General features: G+C 41.3%; 2 protein-coding genes across 4 annotated transcripts in view; one reads left to right on the top strand and one right to left on the bottom strand.

The window, feature by feature from the left end:
- Positions 1 to 5,998: 5,998 nt before the first annotated feature.
- Positions 5,999 to 19,054, bottom strand: GPX7 (glutathione peroxidase 7). Its single transcript, XM_027739393.2, has 4 exons — positions 17,730 to 19,054; positions 15,013 to 15,488; positions 8,358 to 8,619; positions 5,999 to 6,568 (listed from the first exon to the last, which is right to left on the bottom strand). Exons 2-4 carry the CDS (start codon positions 15,217 to 15,219, stop codon positions 6,405 to 6,407), a joined length of 633 nt encoding a protein of 210 aa, XP_027595194.1. The 5' UTR covers positions 15,220 to 15,488; positions 17,730 to 19,054; the 3' UTR covers positions 5,999 to 6,404.
- TUT4 (terminal uridylyl transferase 4) overlaps positions 18,928 to 19,507 on the top strand; it is a 43,932-nt gene continuing 43,352 nt past the window's right edge. For 2 of the 3 annotated variants that reach the window (XM_027739383.2, XM_027739385.2), the window contains exon 1: positions 18,928 to 19,034. The gene's annotated coding sequence lies outside the window, so the exon portion shown is untranslated. The remainder of the gene's footprint in view (positions 19,035 to 19,507) is intronic. The other variant, XM_027739384.2, reaches the window with a different exon arrangement.

The following is a 19,507-nucleotide window of genomic DNA, read 5'->3' as shown; positions in this document are numbered from 1 at the left end:
AAGAGAAAATAAAATGACTTCAAATTATTGCACCTTCCACTGAGCTCCTTTTCCTCTTTTCATCTATTGTGTTTTGACCTACTAACAGATGTTTTAAGAATACTCTTTCATAGGTATGGTGATACTTCGTGGAATGAGGCTTTCAACTTTAATTATGTCAGAAAGAGACATCAGGAAAAGAATCAGAAGAAATGGTCAGAGGTGAAAGGCTAGAAAAGCAGTGAACTTTAAAATGACAAGTAGAATTGACAGAGAACTAAATCAGACCAGAGTAAATATTCACAGGGCAGAGAAATTTCCTGACAGATGACAAAATACATGCACTTGCCATACCTGCAGTAACACAGCTTTTTAGTAGTGCTTGATAACAAAAGAATCCCTCTGCTCTATGATCTTCCTCCAGCATTGAAACAATTTCCCCTGAATTTCCCATGTGGACATAAATGACACCTTTCTATTGCACATGACTTCCCACATGAAGGTTAGGAGAAGTTTATTCCTTGCCAGTTGGCTGTCTATTAGTGTTCTCTTAACTTTTTAAATCTTAAAAAAAACCCCCTGTGTTATGTCCTTTCTTCTATTTAAATTACTAAAATTATGTTGATTACATGTTTACTGCATGGATTATTTACATGATATTATTTTTTAAGTCAGGTCTTTGAAATGTTTTGTGTTTTTGAGGCTGTTTCACCAAATTCTTTCTTCCCAGTTTCTTAATGGCTTGACAAGCACATTTACTGTGCATGCAGTTAACAACTAGAAATGGTGTCTTGCAATTCCCAGTGTTCAATAAAACTGAATGATTCAGAGATTGCAATTTTACTCGATATATTCCTGTCCACTTCAGTGTAGCTAAAGGCAGAATAGATTGGCAGCCTCTGAAGCAAGCAAGACTTTTTCAAAAGAACATTTCGATATCAGGAATTGTCAACTTTTTTTAACCAAACTGTTCCCTAAGCTGAAACCTGCAGAAAAATGTTTTGACAAAATTCACAAAATCAATTTTCTACGTTTTAAGATCATCAAAGCTCTTTATATTGCCATTTAGATTCTGTTTCTTGGTTTGAAATTATTTTAGTTTTTAATATTTTATTTACAAAGTTTGAAAACATGAATATCACCTTTGAAATGTTTCTCATCAATTGTGTCCAACTAAATGTTTCAGCTTAACCAAACTGATGGTTTGGGGGTTATTTTTCCTTGAAAACTTAAAATACTGTGTCTGGATTTGGAAGAGGAGTTTTCAAATGCAAAATGTTCTTAAGGCAGAAAAACATTTCCCTATATATCTCTAGTGGTTAGTGGTCTCTCCAGAGGACAGTAAAATACCAGTAAGAAAATAAACAGTATTTTGAACATAGAAGTAATGACAAATCAGAATGAGTGGTGTGACTCTAATTAAGGGTTAGAGAAGTTGATTTATAACTTATGTAGGGAATTCAGCAAGCTCTTTCATTACAAGAACAATTTGAATGTTGTGCCCTTTTTTAAAGGATGGATGAACAATTTGTGGGTCATGGATATTTTCCTTGCCAGCTATTCTTTATTCATCATTGTCAGATTTACTTGCTTGATAAATAAAAATATAATGATTTATCATATAAATCAGGTTAAAGCACTAACTATGAAAGAGCAATGCCTTTGGGGCAAGAGGGACAAAAAAGCCAGAGGATTATTTTATATAATACAGTAACAACTTTCTTACTGCATCTTTCGCTTAAGGAAGCTGAAACTACAGCTCCCTAAAGGTGGAATTTCTGTAATTCCTGTCTGATGGGGAAGTGTTCCCCAGAACTGCATTTATAAATCAGGTGTCACCAAAGTTTGTTCTCCAACCAATCGTATTTCAGTCTTTCTATTGTTCTCCATCAGCAGAACCGTCTTAAAAACTCCCCTGCCTCTGCTCACCTTCCAGAATACAGGTCTGCCTACTGAAAACTCAAATGATCCTTCAACTGTTCTCATTTTCTGGAATTACTTTAGGAGATCTTCTTTGGAGCAGGTATCTTGCAGTGCTGTGGTAAAACAGCCTGTCTTATCTCTTAGGTAGACTGACAGCTGGGATCAGGTTTTCTAGGCTAAGGATGGAAAGTTCCTTGGGGCTGATTCAGCTCCTGTGCAGAGACAGCTGGCCAAGGGCAGCCCTTGTCACTGGACAGGCCCCACTCTCATCTGTGCCAAGGGCTGGCTTAAAAGATGTAGCTGAGTTTTGCTGTTTCTCCTCCTCTGCCGTGGCCATCACTGTGTCAGTGAGCTGCCTGGGCAGATGAATGAGCTGTGCAGCATTAGATCACAGCATTAGATCACCTTTGAGATGATGGCTGGGTACAGCTCAGTGATTTCCTTCTGCTCTGTGCTGTGGAGCTTTAATATGGTTAAGAACTAGTTCTCAAATTTGGTGCTTTCAGTATCTCATCCATCAAAAGGTTTGTAAACACCTTTGTGTTTTGTCAGTGATGTTTTTACTGCAGAATCTGTTAATTGTCACAGAGAACACCTAATTTCTCTGCTTATTTGATTCTTTCTGTGAATGAGTCAGAAGGAAGCTTGTAAAATTTCATCTGGTGCTATGGGAAGGTGCAGTATAGATTTCCATGTGTAGAGAATGTATTTGGTTGATCTAATAATTGAAGACAGCATCAAATGTGTTTGCTTAACCAAAGGGATGTACAGTCTTCTGAAAGTCCTGACTATGGTCAGCAACTTATTGAATGAGTTGCTGATGTGTTGGATGGGATAAACTGAAAAATTGTGTCTGATTTGCCACTGGGATTTCTGACTAAGATCACAATAGAAATTCAAGTGAAATGTCCCTGGTATATAACTGAAATACCAGATGTGGCTGTAAGGATAATGAAGATATTTGGTTTTGTTCTCCTTATAATGCCAAAAAAGAGGGGGTTAAACCCCTCTCTATCACTTCATTCAATTGCTCTATATCAATGGAGCACACTCCATTTCAAACAGAGCTTTGAATACATGTAGGGCTGATTTTACCTTCTTTATGAGACAAAGTTTTGAAAGATCAAAAGAGCCCAGTCTAACTTTAAACTTATAGTCAGGCTTTAAAGTTATTTCTTCTCCCTGTGGCATTGTCACAGGGGGCACATGGCTGCACACAATCATGTCAGGGTGCTTAGTTTATGTTTTAAATCAACATGCCAAGAATTTACACCTTCAAAGTTGCAAATTGCAGGAGACCAAGTCTTAGGTGATCAAGGTAATTGCTTTCCAAACATCAATGTGCTCAGCTGTTAATGCACACTGATATTGTCTCTACAAAATAGATAAGTGGCAAGGAAAAATGTTTCATGCTAAATATTCAGAGCTGGTTTACAGGTTTCAGGACTTGCTGTAGGGGATCTCCCTGTCAGATTAAAACAGTGTTGGAACTCATGAGGCAAAGAAAGTCATTTCTGATCTCTGCATGCTCTCTATCCAATCTCAACAGACAAATCTAACCCAGTGCAGTGTAATTTGCAAGTCTTCTGAGCAGGAAGTCCTAAAGGACTTGGAGCACGACTAGAGACGAATTAATCTACAACTGAGAAGATTTACTTCTACTCCATAACTTTGATTAAAAGACCAAAGCCTTTGTTCTACAAACTGATTTAGTGCAACAAAGGATGGAATATGTGCCGTGTGCTTAATTTAATCATGAAAACAACTCTTTTAACCTCTGAAAGAGTAGGTATGTGCTTAAAATTATGTGCCTGTTCACATTTGCTGTTGTTCGTGGCTTGCATATGTAATACTTACCTTAGTTCTCTTTAAATGGCCAAACTGGTAAGAGCCTCAGTTCTAACAGTCACCAGTCTGGAGTTATTCCTTGCACTCAGGCACCTGCTCAGACTGCACAACTCCTTAGCTCCTGCTGAAGTAAGAACACCAACAATTGCAGCCTCATTGTTCCTTGACAGAAACCCTTTGAAAATCTTGTCAGAAGAACTCTTTGTGTCTTGACAAAAACACAATGTTCCCATGCTCTTAACCCCAGGATACTTTAAGAAGACTCTAGTCTTGTCCAATTGCAGTATTATTGACAAGTGAAAGCTTTTTTGTGCTTTGTAATGCCTTTAAAAGCAGCACAAACAATATTTGTCCATATAGTATAAAACCTTTCCAACTGATTCTTGCCATTGCATCTCTTTAGACTAGTAGAATTTGTCTGGTGGAGAATGGGAGATTGTTTCTATGTAAATCCAGAGTTCTGTTTGAAGTTGGACACACAAAATTGAAATAGAAAGGGCCTAAAAAGTTTTTAAAAGCCTGGTCTGGGCTCATCCAGGCTTCAGCTATAAAACAGAACCATACTTCTTAAGGGGAAAACTTTGAGCCCTGCAGCACTTGCTAACAGAATGCTGGGGCTCTGTATCAATATCAAGGGACAGAGAAAAACAGTCTATGGATAATAAAGAGTTTCTTTTGTAGCAGCTGGGTTCTCTATCCCAGCACAGTATCAGCTGAATCTGATTTTCCTCTCTATGTGATATCCTTAGCAACCATTGTCTTAGAGTGATCCCTGTAAGAATAGACTAAATGACTGAATCAACCATAGAGTTCACTTTCCTCACCACCAGAAGAGGAAAATACAGACATTCACTGCCACAAGCACCAATTTCCTGCACTCTTAAGTTACAGTTCAAGTGAGAAGTAGCTGATATAGCTTGGAACATACTCATTAGTATCAATGTTCAGACTGGAACATTTCTATGCCCCATTTGTCCCAAAGATTCTTTGGCTGCAAACTGTCTTTTCATTTCCTTCTCATTTCTTCCTTTTTACTTGATATCTTTTTTCTTTTGTTCTTCTGTTACTTCTTCCTTTTATTCTCTCTTCCACATGCCTCCCTTTTTTTTTTTCACTAAAACTAAAAAACCTCACTCTCAGCTTCTTTCAGGCAATTTGAGATTGTTTTGTCCAGTACAATCTCTGCCCTTCACAGTCTTTCTGGAAATCCTAAAGTACCTCAAGCTCTTACTTCCTTAGACAGCTCCACAGAACGTCTCTTCTTTCCCCTCTTGTTCTGCAAATCAGTGCAGGCCACAATGCTTGCCTTTGATTTCCCCTAGAGCCTGTTTGGACACTGAAGAGCTTTAATGGCAGTGATGACTTGGAAAAAGTCCTTACTGTGGTCAGGTCAATTAGGGCTTATTTGTACACTTGGGCCCTGACAACTATATGGACAAACATTGTTTGTGCTACCTGAAAAAACATTAAAAAGCAGAAAAAAGCTTTCACTTGTCAATAATACTGCAATTGGACAAGACTAGAGTCTTCTTAAAGCATCCTGGGGTTAAGAGCATGGGAACATTGTGTTTTTGTCAAGACACAAAGAGTTCATCTGACAAGATTTTCAAAAGGTTTCTGTCAAGGAACAATGAGGCTGCAATTGTTGGTGTTATTATTTTAGTGTGAGCTAAGGAGTTCTGCAGGCTGAGAGCTGAGCAGATGCCTGAAAAGGTGACATTAATAATTTGTAACATAAATGTGGTATTAAACTAGGTAACATTATGTAAGAATTAAATATTTGCAAAAATTAACTCCATGGAAAAGATGTCGATTGTCTAATGTTTGTACATGCAGCAAAATTGGATGGTGTCATAAATTGTAAAAGAAATTTAACATCAGTTTTATGAGAGTTTTATGAGTGAGAGTAATTCTAAGACAAAATGCTCTCAGAAGAAAGAAACAGCCATTTCTTATAGGCTCTGGTCCTACAGATGTTCAAATGACTATTTAAATATCATCTGGTAATCTTTACTTGGTGAAAAAATATAGAAATTCTTCCCATAGTTTGTGGAGAATTTTTAAAGAGACTTTGTCTTCATATTTCTTCCATTTCTATTTAATAGATGTATTTCCCCAATGCCCTTCTAAACTGACTTTCTAGACAGATGAAATGAAATATGTTTGGCTGTGGTAATTGGAAAGGCATATATCCATGCAAGTCTGCCTGGGCTGAAGGTACCTGGTTTGTCTCTCTCCTTAGCACATGCACTTTTTACTCTTTATTTTATTCAGTTTGTGTCAAAACATAACAAAAATGTAGATATCAGTGAGAACCCAGTTAGGAAATTCTCATTATTCTGAGTCTTCTTCCTACAAATACATTAACTGACTTCCTATAGTGTTACCCACAATGAATAACTTGAATTGGGGAAGAAACAATTACTGAGAATTTCTTTTTTCCCAGAAAGGTCAAACTGAATTCAGTTGGAGAAAAAAATCTAAATTACTTAGACCATGCTAACTTGCTGTTTTCTACATTCTTAGAATGGTGACTATAGATTCAACTGGTCCTAATTTCCCTTCCCCATATTCTCTCTTTTGGAATGTGAAAAGACAAAGGCCCGTCCTAATTCTCAACAGAGATGTAATTGGCATGCTGGTATTTTTGAAAGTCATAATTCATCTTTCTTCTTCAGGATGATTTTTCTTACAAGTTCTGTAACATGAGGTCTTATTTCTTCCACAGAGACAGTAGAGTCCCAGGCCTTTACTACTTTCCCATTGGGGTCCACCAGGTATTTCCAAAAGTTCCAGGTTGGTTCTTCTCCTGTAGAATCTACAGGCGAAAAAGTGAAATATTAGAAAAACACATGAGGCAATTCCTGACATTTGTTCCTATCAATTTGATGATTACCCTCTCAGAGGAAGGAGGAACGTAAAATAGGGAGTTCAGACTGAATAAGATTAATTTTCTGACAGATAGGGAGCTTTAATTAGACAGGAACCCCCCGGAGACTAATGGGAACAGGGAAGCTTCAGACAGACAGGAGAAAGCACTAGAATGGTTGTTAAAGTGTGTGAGGGCATGTGTGTGTCTGTGCCACCCAGATAAACCTGAAACAGTGGACTTTGATAGGAAAATGGTATTTGGCATCACAGTGTAGCTGTACCAGGACTGATTACTTGCTTACCCAGAATTTTCCCTCCGAAAGCACCCAGTGTCAGGTGCTTCAGAAGATTGTTTCAACAAATGTTACATGAAGTAACAAAGTAATTGTTCCAGGTTTCCTCCTACTCCTCGTCTACTTTTTCCCTCCCTGGCCACGTACTCATTTTACACAAGTCGAATTCTTATCCTTCACTGTTCTGCAACGTGACTAATAAAATTTTCAGGATTTTCAATTAGCACAGGAACCTCATCCCACTAAAAGCACAAGTACAGATGCTACAGACAAATTAGCATCTTTTTTCCACTGATTATACATTGAGCAAAACCTCAGGAGGAATTAGAAGATATTTCAAAGTACCACCAAGACAGAGCCAGACTATACTGTGCTGCTTAAATGCTGCCTCCAGCAGCCTCCTGCTTCCTGTGGGACAACAGGGAAACACAAGTTTGGCAAGTTTCATGTGAGATGTCTGCAGGAACAACCCTGCTGGGGAAAACAGAAACGGAAGGACCTGAAGAAGATTAAAGGGAAGTTTGCCTAGCAGAGAGATCCATCACAGACACCTGGAAGGAGGTGTGCTTGGGACAGTCACAAATATTATCACTACTCATTTAAATTCAGTGGTATGTGGGCAAACACTGCAGAGAAGCAGCAGCGACACAGTCCTTGCAGGATGGAGCTCAAGGAATTCTGTGTCTCACTGAGCTTTATTTCATTGTTGGAAGACATTTCCTTCACGTTGGGTTAAGACTGACATTTTAATTTAGCATTTAAATGGTATTTAGAGCGTTTGTTCAGTGCAAGAAAAATAGTGCCTTGATAAAGAATATCCTGCCTTACAATGTATTTTGTCAGCTGGTGCTAAGGACCTGCAAAGCTCTTCATGTCTCAGTGCTATAAAGCAGACTGGAACTGGCAGAACTGGACATGGCTATTCCAACGCTTGGGGAGGAATGAGGAAGGGAGTATTCAAGGACATCCTTTAGTGCCCAGTTTCACTTTCTGATTGCTGAAGTAAATTATGAGGTGCTTTGCTTCCACTTATGCTACATCTCTTGAGATGAATCTTATAAATCCAGCCTGCAGCACTCCTGTCACAGGAGGAGCACTTACGAGGCTGCAAAGTAGAAAACGGAAGGTCAGGTGTTGGATGTATACAGGGGAATATTTCAAAATCTATATCCTATGTAGAGGTTTATTAGATGAGCTTTTACAGGACAACTGTAAAAGCTGTCCTCACCTCCGGAGATCTTTTTAGAAGGTAAGACAAAGCTGTCAGAGGTGACAGAGAGAGAAATCCTGCCTTGTGCAAGAAGGGCTACGTGACTTCTGACCTCTTTGAGCCTGCCAACTCTGTGAACACAATCATAGGGATCTTTTTTCTGTCAGATGTTATTTTGTATCAGAGGAATTCTACACTGGAGAAACAACCCTCCAGTGTTCCGGATTACTCACCAATTAAGTACTTGAAGGCAGGAATTGCTCCAGCCCCGCTGACTGTGATTTTGCTGAACATGGGAAAGGAGGCACCGTAAGTCTTTCGCGCAAAACTCTCGATTTCTCTGTTGCTGTCTGGTTCTTGCTGCCCAAACTGGTTGCAGGGGAAGGCCAGCACATTGAAATGGTAGGGGCCCAGGTCCCTCTGCAGCTGCTGTAAGGCCTTGTAGTGGCTGTCTGTGTACCCACACTCACTTGCAACGTTGACAACCAGTGATACCTGAAAAGAGATTGAAAAATGTGTTAGACACGTCAGCTTTCCAACAGGTAGGCTGGGATGCAGATTATTTAAAAAAAGAAAGAATGTCTAGAGAACTGTGACTGAATACATATTTGAAACTACATCGAGTTCTGTTCACAATAGGAACATTTAATATTTCTTTCATGTATTCCTACTTGGCAATGATGAAAATAATCAATAAACTTCTAAGCAATCTTAGTTTTCAGAGAACCTATATTTCTCCATTCTGCCCTTTGGATAGTTTCTAAGCATATTCAAGAAGTGCCCATTCAGCTACGATAGACCAAGTTGCATGAAAGAAACTTGCAAACCAATGTATTTTTTGTTTTTTATTTATCTGTTGTGAAACATCTGCTCTGCATCATCTTTCCCTGTGCAGAATTTAGTACCCATACAGAACTGGCTGATCCATTTATCATTGCTGGTTAAATGTCTTGACCTGGAAGTTAATAGAAGCAATTACAGGATTTTGGGTTGGTCTGTGCAGAATGGGCTGCAAAATCTTCTGCCATTTCTAGAGTAAATCTACTCAGTTGAGACAAAATGACAACAGTTTTTTTCACAAAAATTTACTGCCTCAATTAGAGATTCCAAGAAGCGAAGACTGCCCACTATCCTTTAAGATCTTTCCTGTGCTGGATCATGTCCAACCTGTGCACATGGTGTCATTCAGATATTACCAACAGGCAGATCCAGCTGGAGGAAGGTATCACACACAGGTGAGCACCACAGGAAAATAAAGGCACGTGTGGAACAGGTTCCACCAAGAATTTGTTGGAGAAAATAAGTGACCTCACCCTGAACTGACACATATTACAGTTTCTCAAAGCTTTGAGGAATTTTCCATTGTTTTTTGAGATATTTTATCCTTAAATAACTTTTGGGATTTATTATTAGACATAGTTCTTATTACTCTCACAAATTTTGTAAGTGTGAGTTGCTGCTCATCCTACATAAATTGAGTCCATTCTAATACTTTCATATAGAATATAAAAGTATTTAGGGAAATGAGGCGTGTCAAAGAAATTATAGTATACAAAAAATAAATAACTACATGTAAATAGGAGTTTTAAGGCCAGAAAACAAACTGGCTTATAAAAGCCTTTAGCTGAGAAAGGTATGGGCTCATAAAATGAAAGGCCTGGAAGGGGTAGGAATGAGTAAAGAAAAAGGTAACGGGGTGTTGGTGTTTATAATTTCTTACATTAACACTTACTTTGTGTTTTCTACCTTGTGTAGGTATATCACTATAGCAAATCACAGAATATCCTGAGTTGGAAGGGACTCACAAGGTCCAACTCCTGAATTTAAAGTGGTTTGGGAATGGCACTGTTCTCCCTGGAAGACAGGTAATCTCACAAAACACAAGTTGGTGTAATCTTTGTGGTGTGGTGTCAACAGAACACAATCCAAGCACTCCCTGGACACTTGCATATGAAATATGACCTGCAGCCACCCAGCCAACCCCCAAAGCATCACTTTCATTCAGGCATTTAAAAGCTCTGCCTGAAATTTTAAATTCAGTTTCCTAAAACACTCGAAGATGTGGCACATAAGTAGATTTTTTTTGAGAGAGGATATAATAATTTTATGATGAATTCCTGTTGCAGACTGTCAGCATTTCAAATAGAACTTATATATTGGTCACAAAAAATAACTATTGGCAGTTCTGTTCCTTTCAAATAATCTGATTTACCAAGCATAGTGATAACTGTAGTTTAGTACGAAGTAAAGATAAATTGTACCACTAAGAGTTGAAGTCACATGTAGCTCTTTCATATGAAATTTTAGAAGCTTTTTAAAATATAGTTTAAGGCTTGGCATTTTCATGATGCAGGAGTATTCACATACCTTATTGTATTCACATCTATTGGTACTTTATCCCAAATAGTGTGGAAATGTAAGAATTTTTCATTGGAGGTTTAGGGGAATAAGCTTGAGTAGGCATTGTGTTCATATTAAAACAGATATGAAAGATGAAAACAATCAAGCTTTTATAACTTTTGCTTGATTTTAAGCAAAAAGAGGGCTTGAAAGAATTCACTCAAAAAGAATCAATTTTAATTTACAGCTGTTTAAAATCAGTGATTATTTGGCATGGTGGTGAAAGGCTTGAGAGCTCACGGCGCAAATAGTGCAAACTTCCAGACAACTTCCCACAAAATAGAAGGGAACTACACACAGCATTTTTTTGTATAGCAAACACATTATGCTTCTTTTTCCTTAGAAAAATGCTCTCCCTGTAACTGAATTCTCCACTACTGAACTCCATAATTTAATAGTGCAAACCTCCTAAAAGTGTAACTAACACATATAATCAACACTTGCAGGATTTATTGATATTTCATAAGGAACATTTAAAATTATTCTTTAAAAACCTTTACCAAGTAATCTTTCAAGTGTCTGGTACTAGAAGCGATTAAATGTGATGATTTTTTTTTGTCTATATTTTATTTTTAATAAATAACAGTAACTCTTTTTGTTCTCATGTAGAGGCTGTACTTTGACTTCTTACAACTATTAATGCTTTAAATTAAGTTCAATATGCTTGACTTTAGGTTCTTGAGAGTGCAGGTCAAGCACACCACCTAGTGTGCAGTGCAAACAGTTCATCATGGACCTCACAAAAATCATTTCATTTAAGCTGAATTCTCTATTAGCTCTTGTCTGACCTCTTCACACTATCCTGTCTTTCCCTTTGCTTAGAAAACCCAGGCATTCTAGTAGTGAACTCGTTTATTTAACACTGCAAAAAGACTTCCTGGTTTACTTGATGTTTACACCAAGGTGCCTCCGTGAGGGAATGGTCCCTGAACAGATTTATGAGTCTGGTCTCATCTTCAAGTAACCCTTTGTGGATCTTTCAGCAGGGTTTTCAGACCTGGAGATTCTTAACTGGCTCCATCTGAGCCATAAGAGTCAGCTTACACCAACTCACAGAGCTGTTACCTCCAGGGAAAAAAGAGCAGTATTTGTGCAGTAATTAAATGCTGTTCTCTGCATTTACCCACACTCAGTAATACACACACTCAGACTGCAGGGAGCTCTGATCCAAAGTGCCTGGCATTACTTCCAATAGTAAAATAATACTTAGGTAGTTATAGTGCCTGATGCTTTTACGTGATTATAGTACCTTTGGTTCAGGATTTCCAAAGGCACTGCACTGATGCTGCTTGATTCCACCCCAGCACACTGTACTCAGCTCTGGGGTAGCTTGGGACTATTATATCAAAGACAGGCACAAAAACAGCAGAGAACAGTTGATGCTTGGGAGTTCTGACTCCCAAATAGGCGCTATTTTTGGTAAGAATATATCTTACAGCATATCTGATTCAAATCATAAAATGAAAGATAAGATTCTTGAATTAGGTAGGGAGATAGGTTAGATAGAAAACTGAGCTTGTCTGGATCCTCTTGATTCTTGTCCAGCCACGTATCACTGCCCCTCATTTTTAATGTAGAGGGGTCAGCATCAGTATAGAAGCCTGGAAAAACCATGGCCTTCTCCCATAACACAGTAAACCAGACAGTTTTGGGGTCTGTTCCACTCATGATACTTTTTTCTCAGTTGTCATAGTCATTCCTGTCTTTGCTTCCAGGTACATGTCACACAATACCTGATTTTGTAGCACATATGCCAAATTTTTAGCATTCTGGCAATGTAATACCCCCATAGAAAGGGAGTACTCCCTTACATATTTTCAGTATTTTTATTAAAGGGGAGATTATGTCTGTGCACATTTATTTCAGAGAAAAACAACAAACTGTTCTCTGATATATTTAATTTTTGTTATTGCATAATTGTTAGTCTATTTCTTCTATACTATATAACAGAGGGTACTTTTTTATGAAGATGAACTCAAATAGAAATTGATATAATATCAATCGGTACTAGGAAAAAATTGTTTCAGTGATCTGAATGTGCAAAAATCTATATTAATAATGAGTTATTGAAGAAAGATTCTGCAAGTCATTAATTGCACTGATTGTTTATACTTAGCACAGCTTTTGTGTTTTTAGAATTAGCACACTTTTTTTTTTTTTTTTTGTAGTCTGGAAGCTTTTGGATTTTTTCAATTCCCGGTTATTTTCTTGACTACCAATTAGGTAGCTATTTAAATAAATTAGCTGAGTGACTGAATTGAAGAAAATGTCTTCTCTACATCTGCCAGAAAGCTTAAGGCTGTTAAAAGCTGGTTTGGCAATTAGCAGACAATTGTTCCAGGAGGTAACTAGTGACTCACTTTCTTTAGAACACCACCAGCACACACGTAGTACTTTAATATTATTTGCTTTTAATAGCTTTAAAATATTATGATAAACCTACGCCTTAACACTACTTATTTAACTGCAGATTTAAGCAAGTTTATTTTAAGAAATAAATGGGAGTTTTAATTAACCTTTTTCTATCTTGATACTGAGTTCTGACAACATAATGACAGAAAGGGATGTGTTTTATTGCTGCAATTTTCTTTAAAATGGTGCTCGTGCATTATCAAAGAGCAGCTGGCCTGAACATCAATAGGATTTCTGAATGTAAATCTTTTTATCCACACAGAAGCTGGTCATCACCTTTTTGGAATCAACTATTCCATGTGGCCTAGCAGAGATCAAGGAATACCATTCATCAATGCTGTTCCCTCTCCCAAGGTACAGATCTAGAACTCTCCCTTACGAAACCAGTCACGCCTCAAGGATGGCCTGGAATCATAGCACTGGGATACAGGCACACCCCCCCAACTTCCTGTTCATAAGATTCCAAATTAGGCTCTGCAGCTTGTTCCAGGGGGGATGAACACCCACAGCTCTCTGTAAGGAATTCTGAGTTCCCCCTTAACTCCTTTCTATGTGGATTCTGGCCCCGAGGTAGAGAAGCTACAGGTGGTACTTGCTTATTCAGATTTGCAATGACCTGCAGACAAAACATGCCCCAGTAGCAGGATTTATTGACAGAGCCTTTGGAAGGAACTGATTAAAAAAGCACAAATATTGCTCAATATTAAACAGCTTCCATGTTTTTTTCCACTAGAGATATTGGAGTGGGCATGGGACCAGTTCTGCTGTATCTGAATTGTGCATGGAGGGAGATGAGAACTTTGACCAGGTAAGATTCAGTCCCATCATTTGTTCCAACTCCACCAGTATCCCTTTCTGCTGAGCTCAGGAAAATGTGCATCTCCCCATATGCCTTCTCTGTCTATCTGCCAATGTTTCAGTGACCTGCTGCTGTGCACTAGTGAGCTCAGACACCTCAGTGAAGCACCTGAGGAGGGGAAAAGGAAGGTGAAAACACAATACTGGACATTAAAAGCGAGAAGAGGTGGTGCCTTTCTGAGCAGCAGGTAAGCTGTCGGACTGCCTGCAAGTGTCACAGATGTGTCACTTGAGTGCTAAAGGGGGCACTTGTGGGATTTATGTTGATTTTAGCTTCTGTAACTTGTGAGTGGGGCCATAAGAGCTTATAGTATTAAGCCTTCAGTGTGCCAAATTCCCTTATCACTCTTTCATAGGTACTGACCATCTTTTCTAGATGATCAAACCACTGAAAAACTAAATTACCTAAACTAAAATAAAATCACAGTATAGTCAAGGACACTGTTTTAAAATGGCATGGAAAGCTCTGTCTAAAACTCCCTAAAGTAATATGTAAATAAAATTTAAAAGACATCATAAAGTATATGTGTGTCTACATGCCCTTCTTCACGCACTAAAAAGTGAAAGAGGAATAGCATGATGTTACAATTTCATTATACTCTGATATTACAATAACTACTTTATAATGTCTCTCACGTTTTCACTAACTACGGTGAAATCTGTTTACTCCATTAGCCATTGACTAAATCCCTTTCTTTTCAATGTAGAACATTAAAAAGGAATGGGATTTAAGTAAAAATAATATACAAGAAGTCATGCGGTTAAAAGGCAGAAATAAGCTCCAAAAGTAAGTTACACAAAGACACAAACTTCCTGAGCTTCCAAGTGAACAGCCACGATCCAGTGCAATCCATCCTGCTGCAGGAACGGCAGGCGGGGAGCATTCCCTGCCTGCCACGTCTACAGGCAGCAGCCGCCTGCCCCGGGAGAAGACGCAGACACACACAGGGGTTAGACTGCAAACATTTATTGAGAAGGAGCCTGTATTAACTAGATATCATCGCTAAACAGGAGTGCAGAGATGTGGGGAGCGGCACCCAGGCAGCATGCAGGCAGCACTGCCCTCAGTTAGAGTGGTGAGATAAAGAGTGATAAACCCAGACCTACACGAGACTGTGCCCCAAGTTTCTGTGCTCTCCCCCCCCCCTCTCGCCCCGCAGACATGCAAGGACTGGCTGTTAGTGAGCCTGGGCCAGAGCCCAGCACCGCGGGACTTACCGAGCCCCTGTACTTCTCCAGGGAGACTAACTTGCCCCTGATGTTTACAACTTTGAAAGTGTAAAAATCAGGCTCTTTTTGCCGCGTGGCGGAAAAGGCTAAGAGCAGGAGCGCTGCAATTGCGAGGAGCATGGCTAGAGGGATGAGCAGGAGTTTGGGGAAGGAAGGGGAAGGCTGATGCTCCACACTGCCCTCCGGATCCAGCATGCTGCACGGCCGCCGCCGCTCTGCCCGGCCCGGCACAGCGCCGCCGCAAAGGACCGGCTGCTGCAAATCGGCCTTTTGCAGCACTCCTCAAGCTCTGTCCACACCAAACCTCAGCAGGATGGATTTATGGAGGATCCACGCACTCTGACATGGAGCATTTCATGGTGGCAGTGGTGCATTGAGTACTGTACGTGGTTTTAAAGTACTGGTCGGCTCGAGAACAGTCTGTGGAATCCAGTCAGATTTAAAGTTCCTGCTTTAACTGCGTCCTGGGAAAATAAGGGATAGAGTTGTTATGATTTTTGACAGATTGGCAAGTGCCTTTTTTTAGTGTACTAAGTATAGCATCTGGTAACTACGGTGTAATGTCAAAGGATACCAATGGCTTGGTTGCTATTGGTTACTGACGTGAGTGCTCTGAACAAGAGTCCCAGCTTACAGTCAGCAAACCCAGAACTACAAACACTGTGCAGAACATCACATGGGACACCACCACATGAACCAGGCCTGCAGGAAATTCGTCTTTACAAGCTCCTGTTTAAGGAGGAGTGAGTGACCACAATACTGGTCCTACAGTGTGGTATGGGGGAAACGACATTACCAAAGAGTTTTTAAGCAAGAAAGAGGCATTAAGGATCAGGAACTGAATTTGGTACCAAAGTTTTCAGACATGCAGAACCAAACCACTGCTTCAGTGCACTGATGTCATTCTTGGGTTGCCTGCAACAAAAACCTGCCATCTGTACAATTTTGCTCCTACGCCTGCTGGAAGAAAAGGATTTGGACATATAAAGTATCAACAATAGAAAGCATTAAATGGTCATTGATTTTTTTCTTGGCCCAAGAAACTGGTCACCCATGGCTGGGATTCTGATAGTTCTTGGCAAAGAAAAGCAAAATGCAGCGATTTACAGAAAACAATTAAGTAGAACCTCCAAGGCATATTGGAAATTTATCTTTTGAAGAGCAAATTACATTTTGTCATCTCACTTGGTGATTTATTTTCTTTTTTTAACTGAGTTTTGGTAGATCTTTGACATTTTGATTAAATTTGCTTAGGTAATTCAAGCATGACTGGCATTACTGTAAGTGAAGAAGACATGTATAGCTAGTTGACAAATTTAATTATAGTTTTTAAGCATTTCAGATTTTCACATCTTTGTTATGTATTTCAGCTTAAGTAGACATCCAACATCAAGAAACAATGTAATATGCTACAAAAATATATAGATAGAAAATCTTGTACTATGCTGGGAAGATACAGTTGTAAGAACCTGAAGTTCTTCACAGACAAGTTCTATCTTTCTGTAAAGTTTTCTGGCTGTAGTATTGACCAGGAACCTATCCTTGAGATGACAGTCAAGTATGATTTCCTCATTTGATAAGTAAATTATCTAAGAAGTTTTAGAGTTTCTTCCAACACAGCTAGAGACAGAGAACAGGGCCTTAATGCAGTAGATACATTTAAATAGATGTTAAAAACCTAGTAAATCCTAAAAGTAATTTTTAAAAATCATTCCGATGGTGATCAACAGCATTTTTTGGCCAGAAAATGAAAAAGAAATCTACAATACACTTCTACATTTTTTAGGCATAATGTTATAGTACTTTGGGGATGGGACTGAAAATGAGGTGTCATACTGCAACAGGAGATAAGCAAGTTGTGCTCTGGAAAGGGACTTTATAAAATCTGCTTCCTACAGCTTTATGTCTATTGTCTCTGATTTCTAGATAAAATTTAGTGGCTTTCGGGATTCTATTTTGTCCTACAAAATGAGCCCAGAAACTAAAAGGTTTTGATCACTGGCACTGAATTGGGAATTCTTTAAATAATTCTTTAAATTCTACTGCCAACTGGCAGTAGAACTCAGCTTCCTCTTTTACTGCCATGTTTCTATACTGCTCCCTGCAATAAAACATTCTTTAACATCAGCAAAGAAGGAAGCATTGTTCCTGAACACAGAGAGGAACTATGTCAAAAACTCCCGGCTTTATAAATGGTTCAAGTTTTCAGAGCCAAACTGCACTAACATTTCATATTAAAGTCTATCCAACTATTTGAAGGAAATATGCTAGTCAGGTTTGCAAACTGGTGTGTGTTTGCTCACTAGCATGTCTAAATGTTGATCTAGGAGGACTGTATCCAGCAGCAAGTATAATTAGGTTACTTTTGCAATTTACTCTTTGACCTATGAAACCTAATAAAAATCTTTGTCAAACAGGACTGGCTGAAACCACCACCCAGTTAACCTGAGCTGGCCCCAGGGCAGCACTGCTGTTTCTGTCATTGCTGCCCTGGACTGACCTGGCTCACGTTCCTGAAGGTGAAACCTCTGTAGTACATCCCTGAATTATCCAGTCCTGATTTTGTAAAGTGTGAACTTCAAGTGAACCAAAAAAATAGCACATTACCCCTAGTCAGGATTGTGCTGACTTCACAATACATTCAGAAGTATGAATCGTCAGTATTTATAGAATCCAGTATTACAGATTTTGCAACTTTTGTTTACCTGCACATACTCCCTGAGGCAGTGTTTCCAGCACTCCTGTTCTTGTTATTTTTAATACTTTCCTTTGAACCCCTATAGTAGTTCAAGACTAATCTTTTACATGCCTTGTTTTTCTGGAAAGGCCTCCTTAGCCTCAAGTGCCAACATGGCATTTCAGTGCCAAAAAGGGGTAGTAGTGGCTCACAGAGGGATTTGCTTCAGACAAGCACTTGCCAGTGCCTTTAGGTCACCGTCCAGCACTGCTAAGAGCTGGCAGGCTGGCTCTTCTCTCTGGAGACCTGCAGACTGCCAGCAGACGTGCTGGCCAAGCTGCTGTCCCGGGCTGCTGCCGGGGCCAGCTCCGTAGCCAAGGTCAGGGAGCCTGGAGCCACTTCCCCAGTGTCCCCGGGGCATACCTGCCCTTCTCCATCGACTGGAGAGGAGGGGAAGAGGAGGGGAAGCCCTGGGGAAGGGGGCAGCAAGGCCGGGGCTGTGGCGTGGGGCTCCGTGGAGCCCTAACCCAGCTCCACGGGGCCTGGGGGTGCAGGTGCCTCATCGCTCTCTACAACCACCTGACAGGAGGTTGTGGTGAGGGGCCGGTCTCTTCTACCGTGCCTGCAGTGAGAGGATGAGAGGAAATGGCCTTAAACTGAGACGGCAGATTCAGATTAGTTATTAGGAAAACAAATGTCACTGTTAGGATGATCAGGCATTGGAATGGTTGCCCAGGGAGGTGGTGGAGTCACCGTCCCTGGAGGTGTTTAGGAGGCGCCTGGATGTGGCGCTGGATGATGTGGTTCAGAGCTTTAAGGGTTACAGTGGTAGCGCTGGGTGGATGGTTGGACTGGGTGATCTTAAAGGTCTCTTCCAACCTTGATGATTTTATGCGTAAGGAGAGGCCTGGGCTGAGAAAAGGAGGGGGGAAATTAGGATGGCTGTTGGGGGGGATTAAGAAAAAACCGTGCTGCTTATTCCGCGTATTCCCTCATCCCCGCTTGCTGCTGTGGCACTGGGGGAGGGAGGCCCTGAGCGCCGGGAGTGTTGGGGAGCGGGGCGCGTCGGCCCCTCAGCCAAGGGGGAGTTCTAAGGCAGCAGGAGGCTCCCCTGGCGGCCGGGGGTCCCCCCGGGCCGGGCCGGGTCGTTGTCAGCCGCCGCCCTCAGCGCCACCGCCCCCGGGGCGCTCCCCCCGCCCTCGCCCCACAATGCACCGCGCGGCGCGGCTGACATGGCGGCCGGGCCGGACTGAGGCGCTGCCGTCGGGGCCTGCAGCAGCCGCGGCCGGGCATGGCGGGGGCGCCGCGTCCGCTCCGCTAGCGCCGCACGCAGGTACCGGGGTCGGGGGCTGCCCGGGGCGGGGGCGGCAGGGGCCGCGCTCGGGTGGGGGGGGCCTGTCCGCGCCGGCGCCCCCCGCCCAGCCCTGCCCCGCCTCGACGGCCCGTGGCGGCCTCGGGCCCCGCGCCTGGGCAGGGGGGCCGCCGGGGGTCGCGGCGCGGGGGCCGCCCCAAGGTCAGCGGGGGCCGGGGCCGCCCCCGGGGCGCATCCGGGCTGGGGCTGCTGCGTGCGGGTTGTTGTTCGCACGCCCTGTGCGATTAAATACGGCGGGGGGAGAGACCCCCGGGGCCCGCGGGGAAATGCCCCGTGTCGGGGCTGCCCTGGCCGGCTGTGCCCCCTCCGCTCTCCGTGAGTTATGATGTGACACTCAGGCATCTCTTCGCCGACGTGGTCGTGCTCTTTTGTTGGCTTATTTTATGTACAAATACAGCTGAACGACTTTGCCGCTTTTGCAATAGGTTGCGATT

The sequence above is a fragment of the Pipra filicauda genome, unplaced genomic scaffold (assembly GCF_003945595.2).
Source record: "Pipra filicauda isolate LSUMZ 115617 unplaced genomic scaffold, ASM394559v2 scaffold19_size4547281_pilon, whole genome shotgun sequence".
Lineage (NCBI taxonomy): Eukaryota > Metazoa > Chordata > Aves > Passeriformes > Pipridae > Pipra > Pipra filicauda.
The sequence above is the reverse complement of the archived record's forward strand: the minus strand, read 5'-3'. Positions and strand labels throughout refer to the sequence as shown.

Excerpts from the sequence above, each read along its gene's own strand:
- GPX7 (XM_027739393.2), bottom strand. The coding sequence starts at position 15,219 with ATGCTGGATCCGGAGGGCAGTGTGGAGCATCAGCCTTCCCCTTCCTTC. Across the intron at positions 8,620-15,012 it reads TGGAGAAGTACAGGGGCTCG|GTATCACTGGTTGTCAACGT; the intron begins GTAAGTCCCGCG and ends ATCTCTTTTCAG. Across the intron at positions 6,569-8,357 it reads TGCCTTCAAGTACTTAATTG|ATTCTACAGGAGAAGAACCA; the intron begins GTGAGTAATCCG and ends TTTCGCCTGTAG.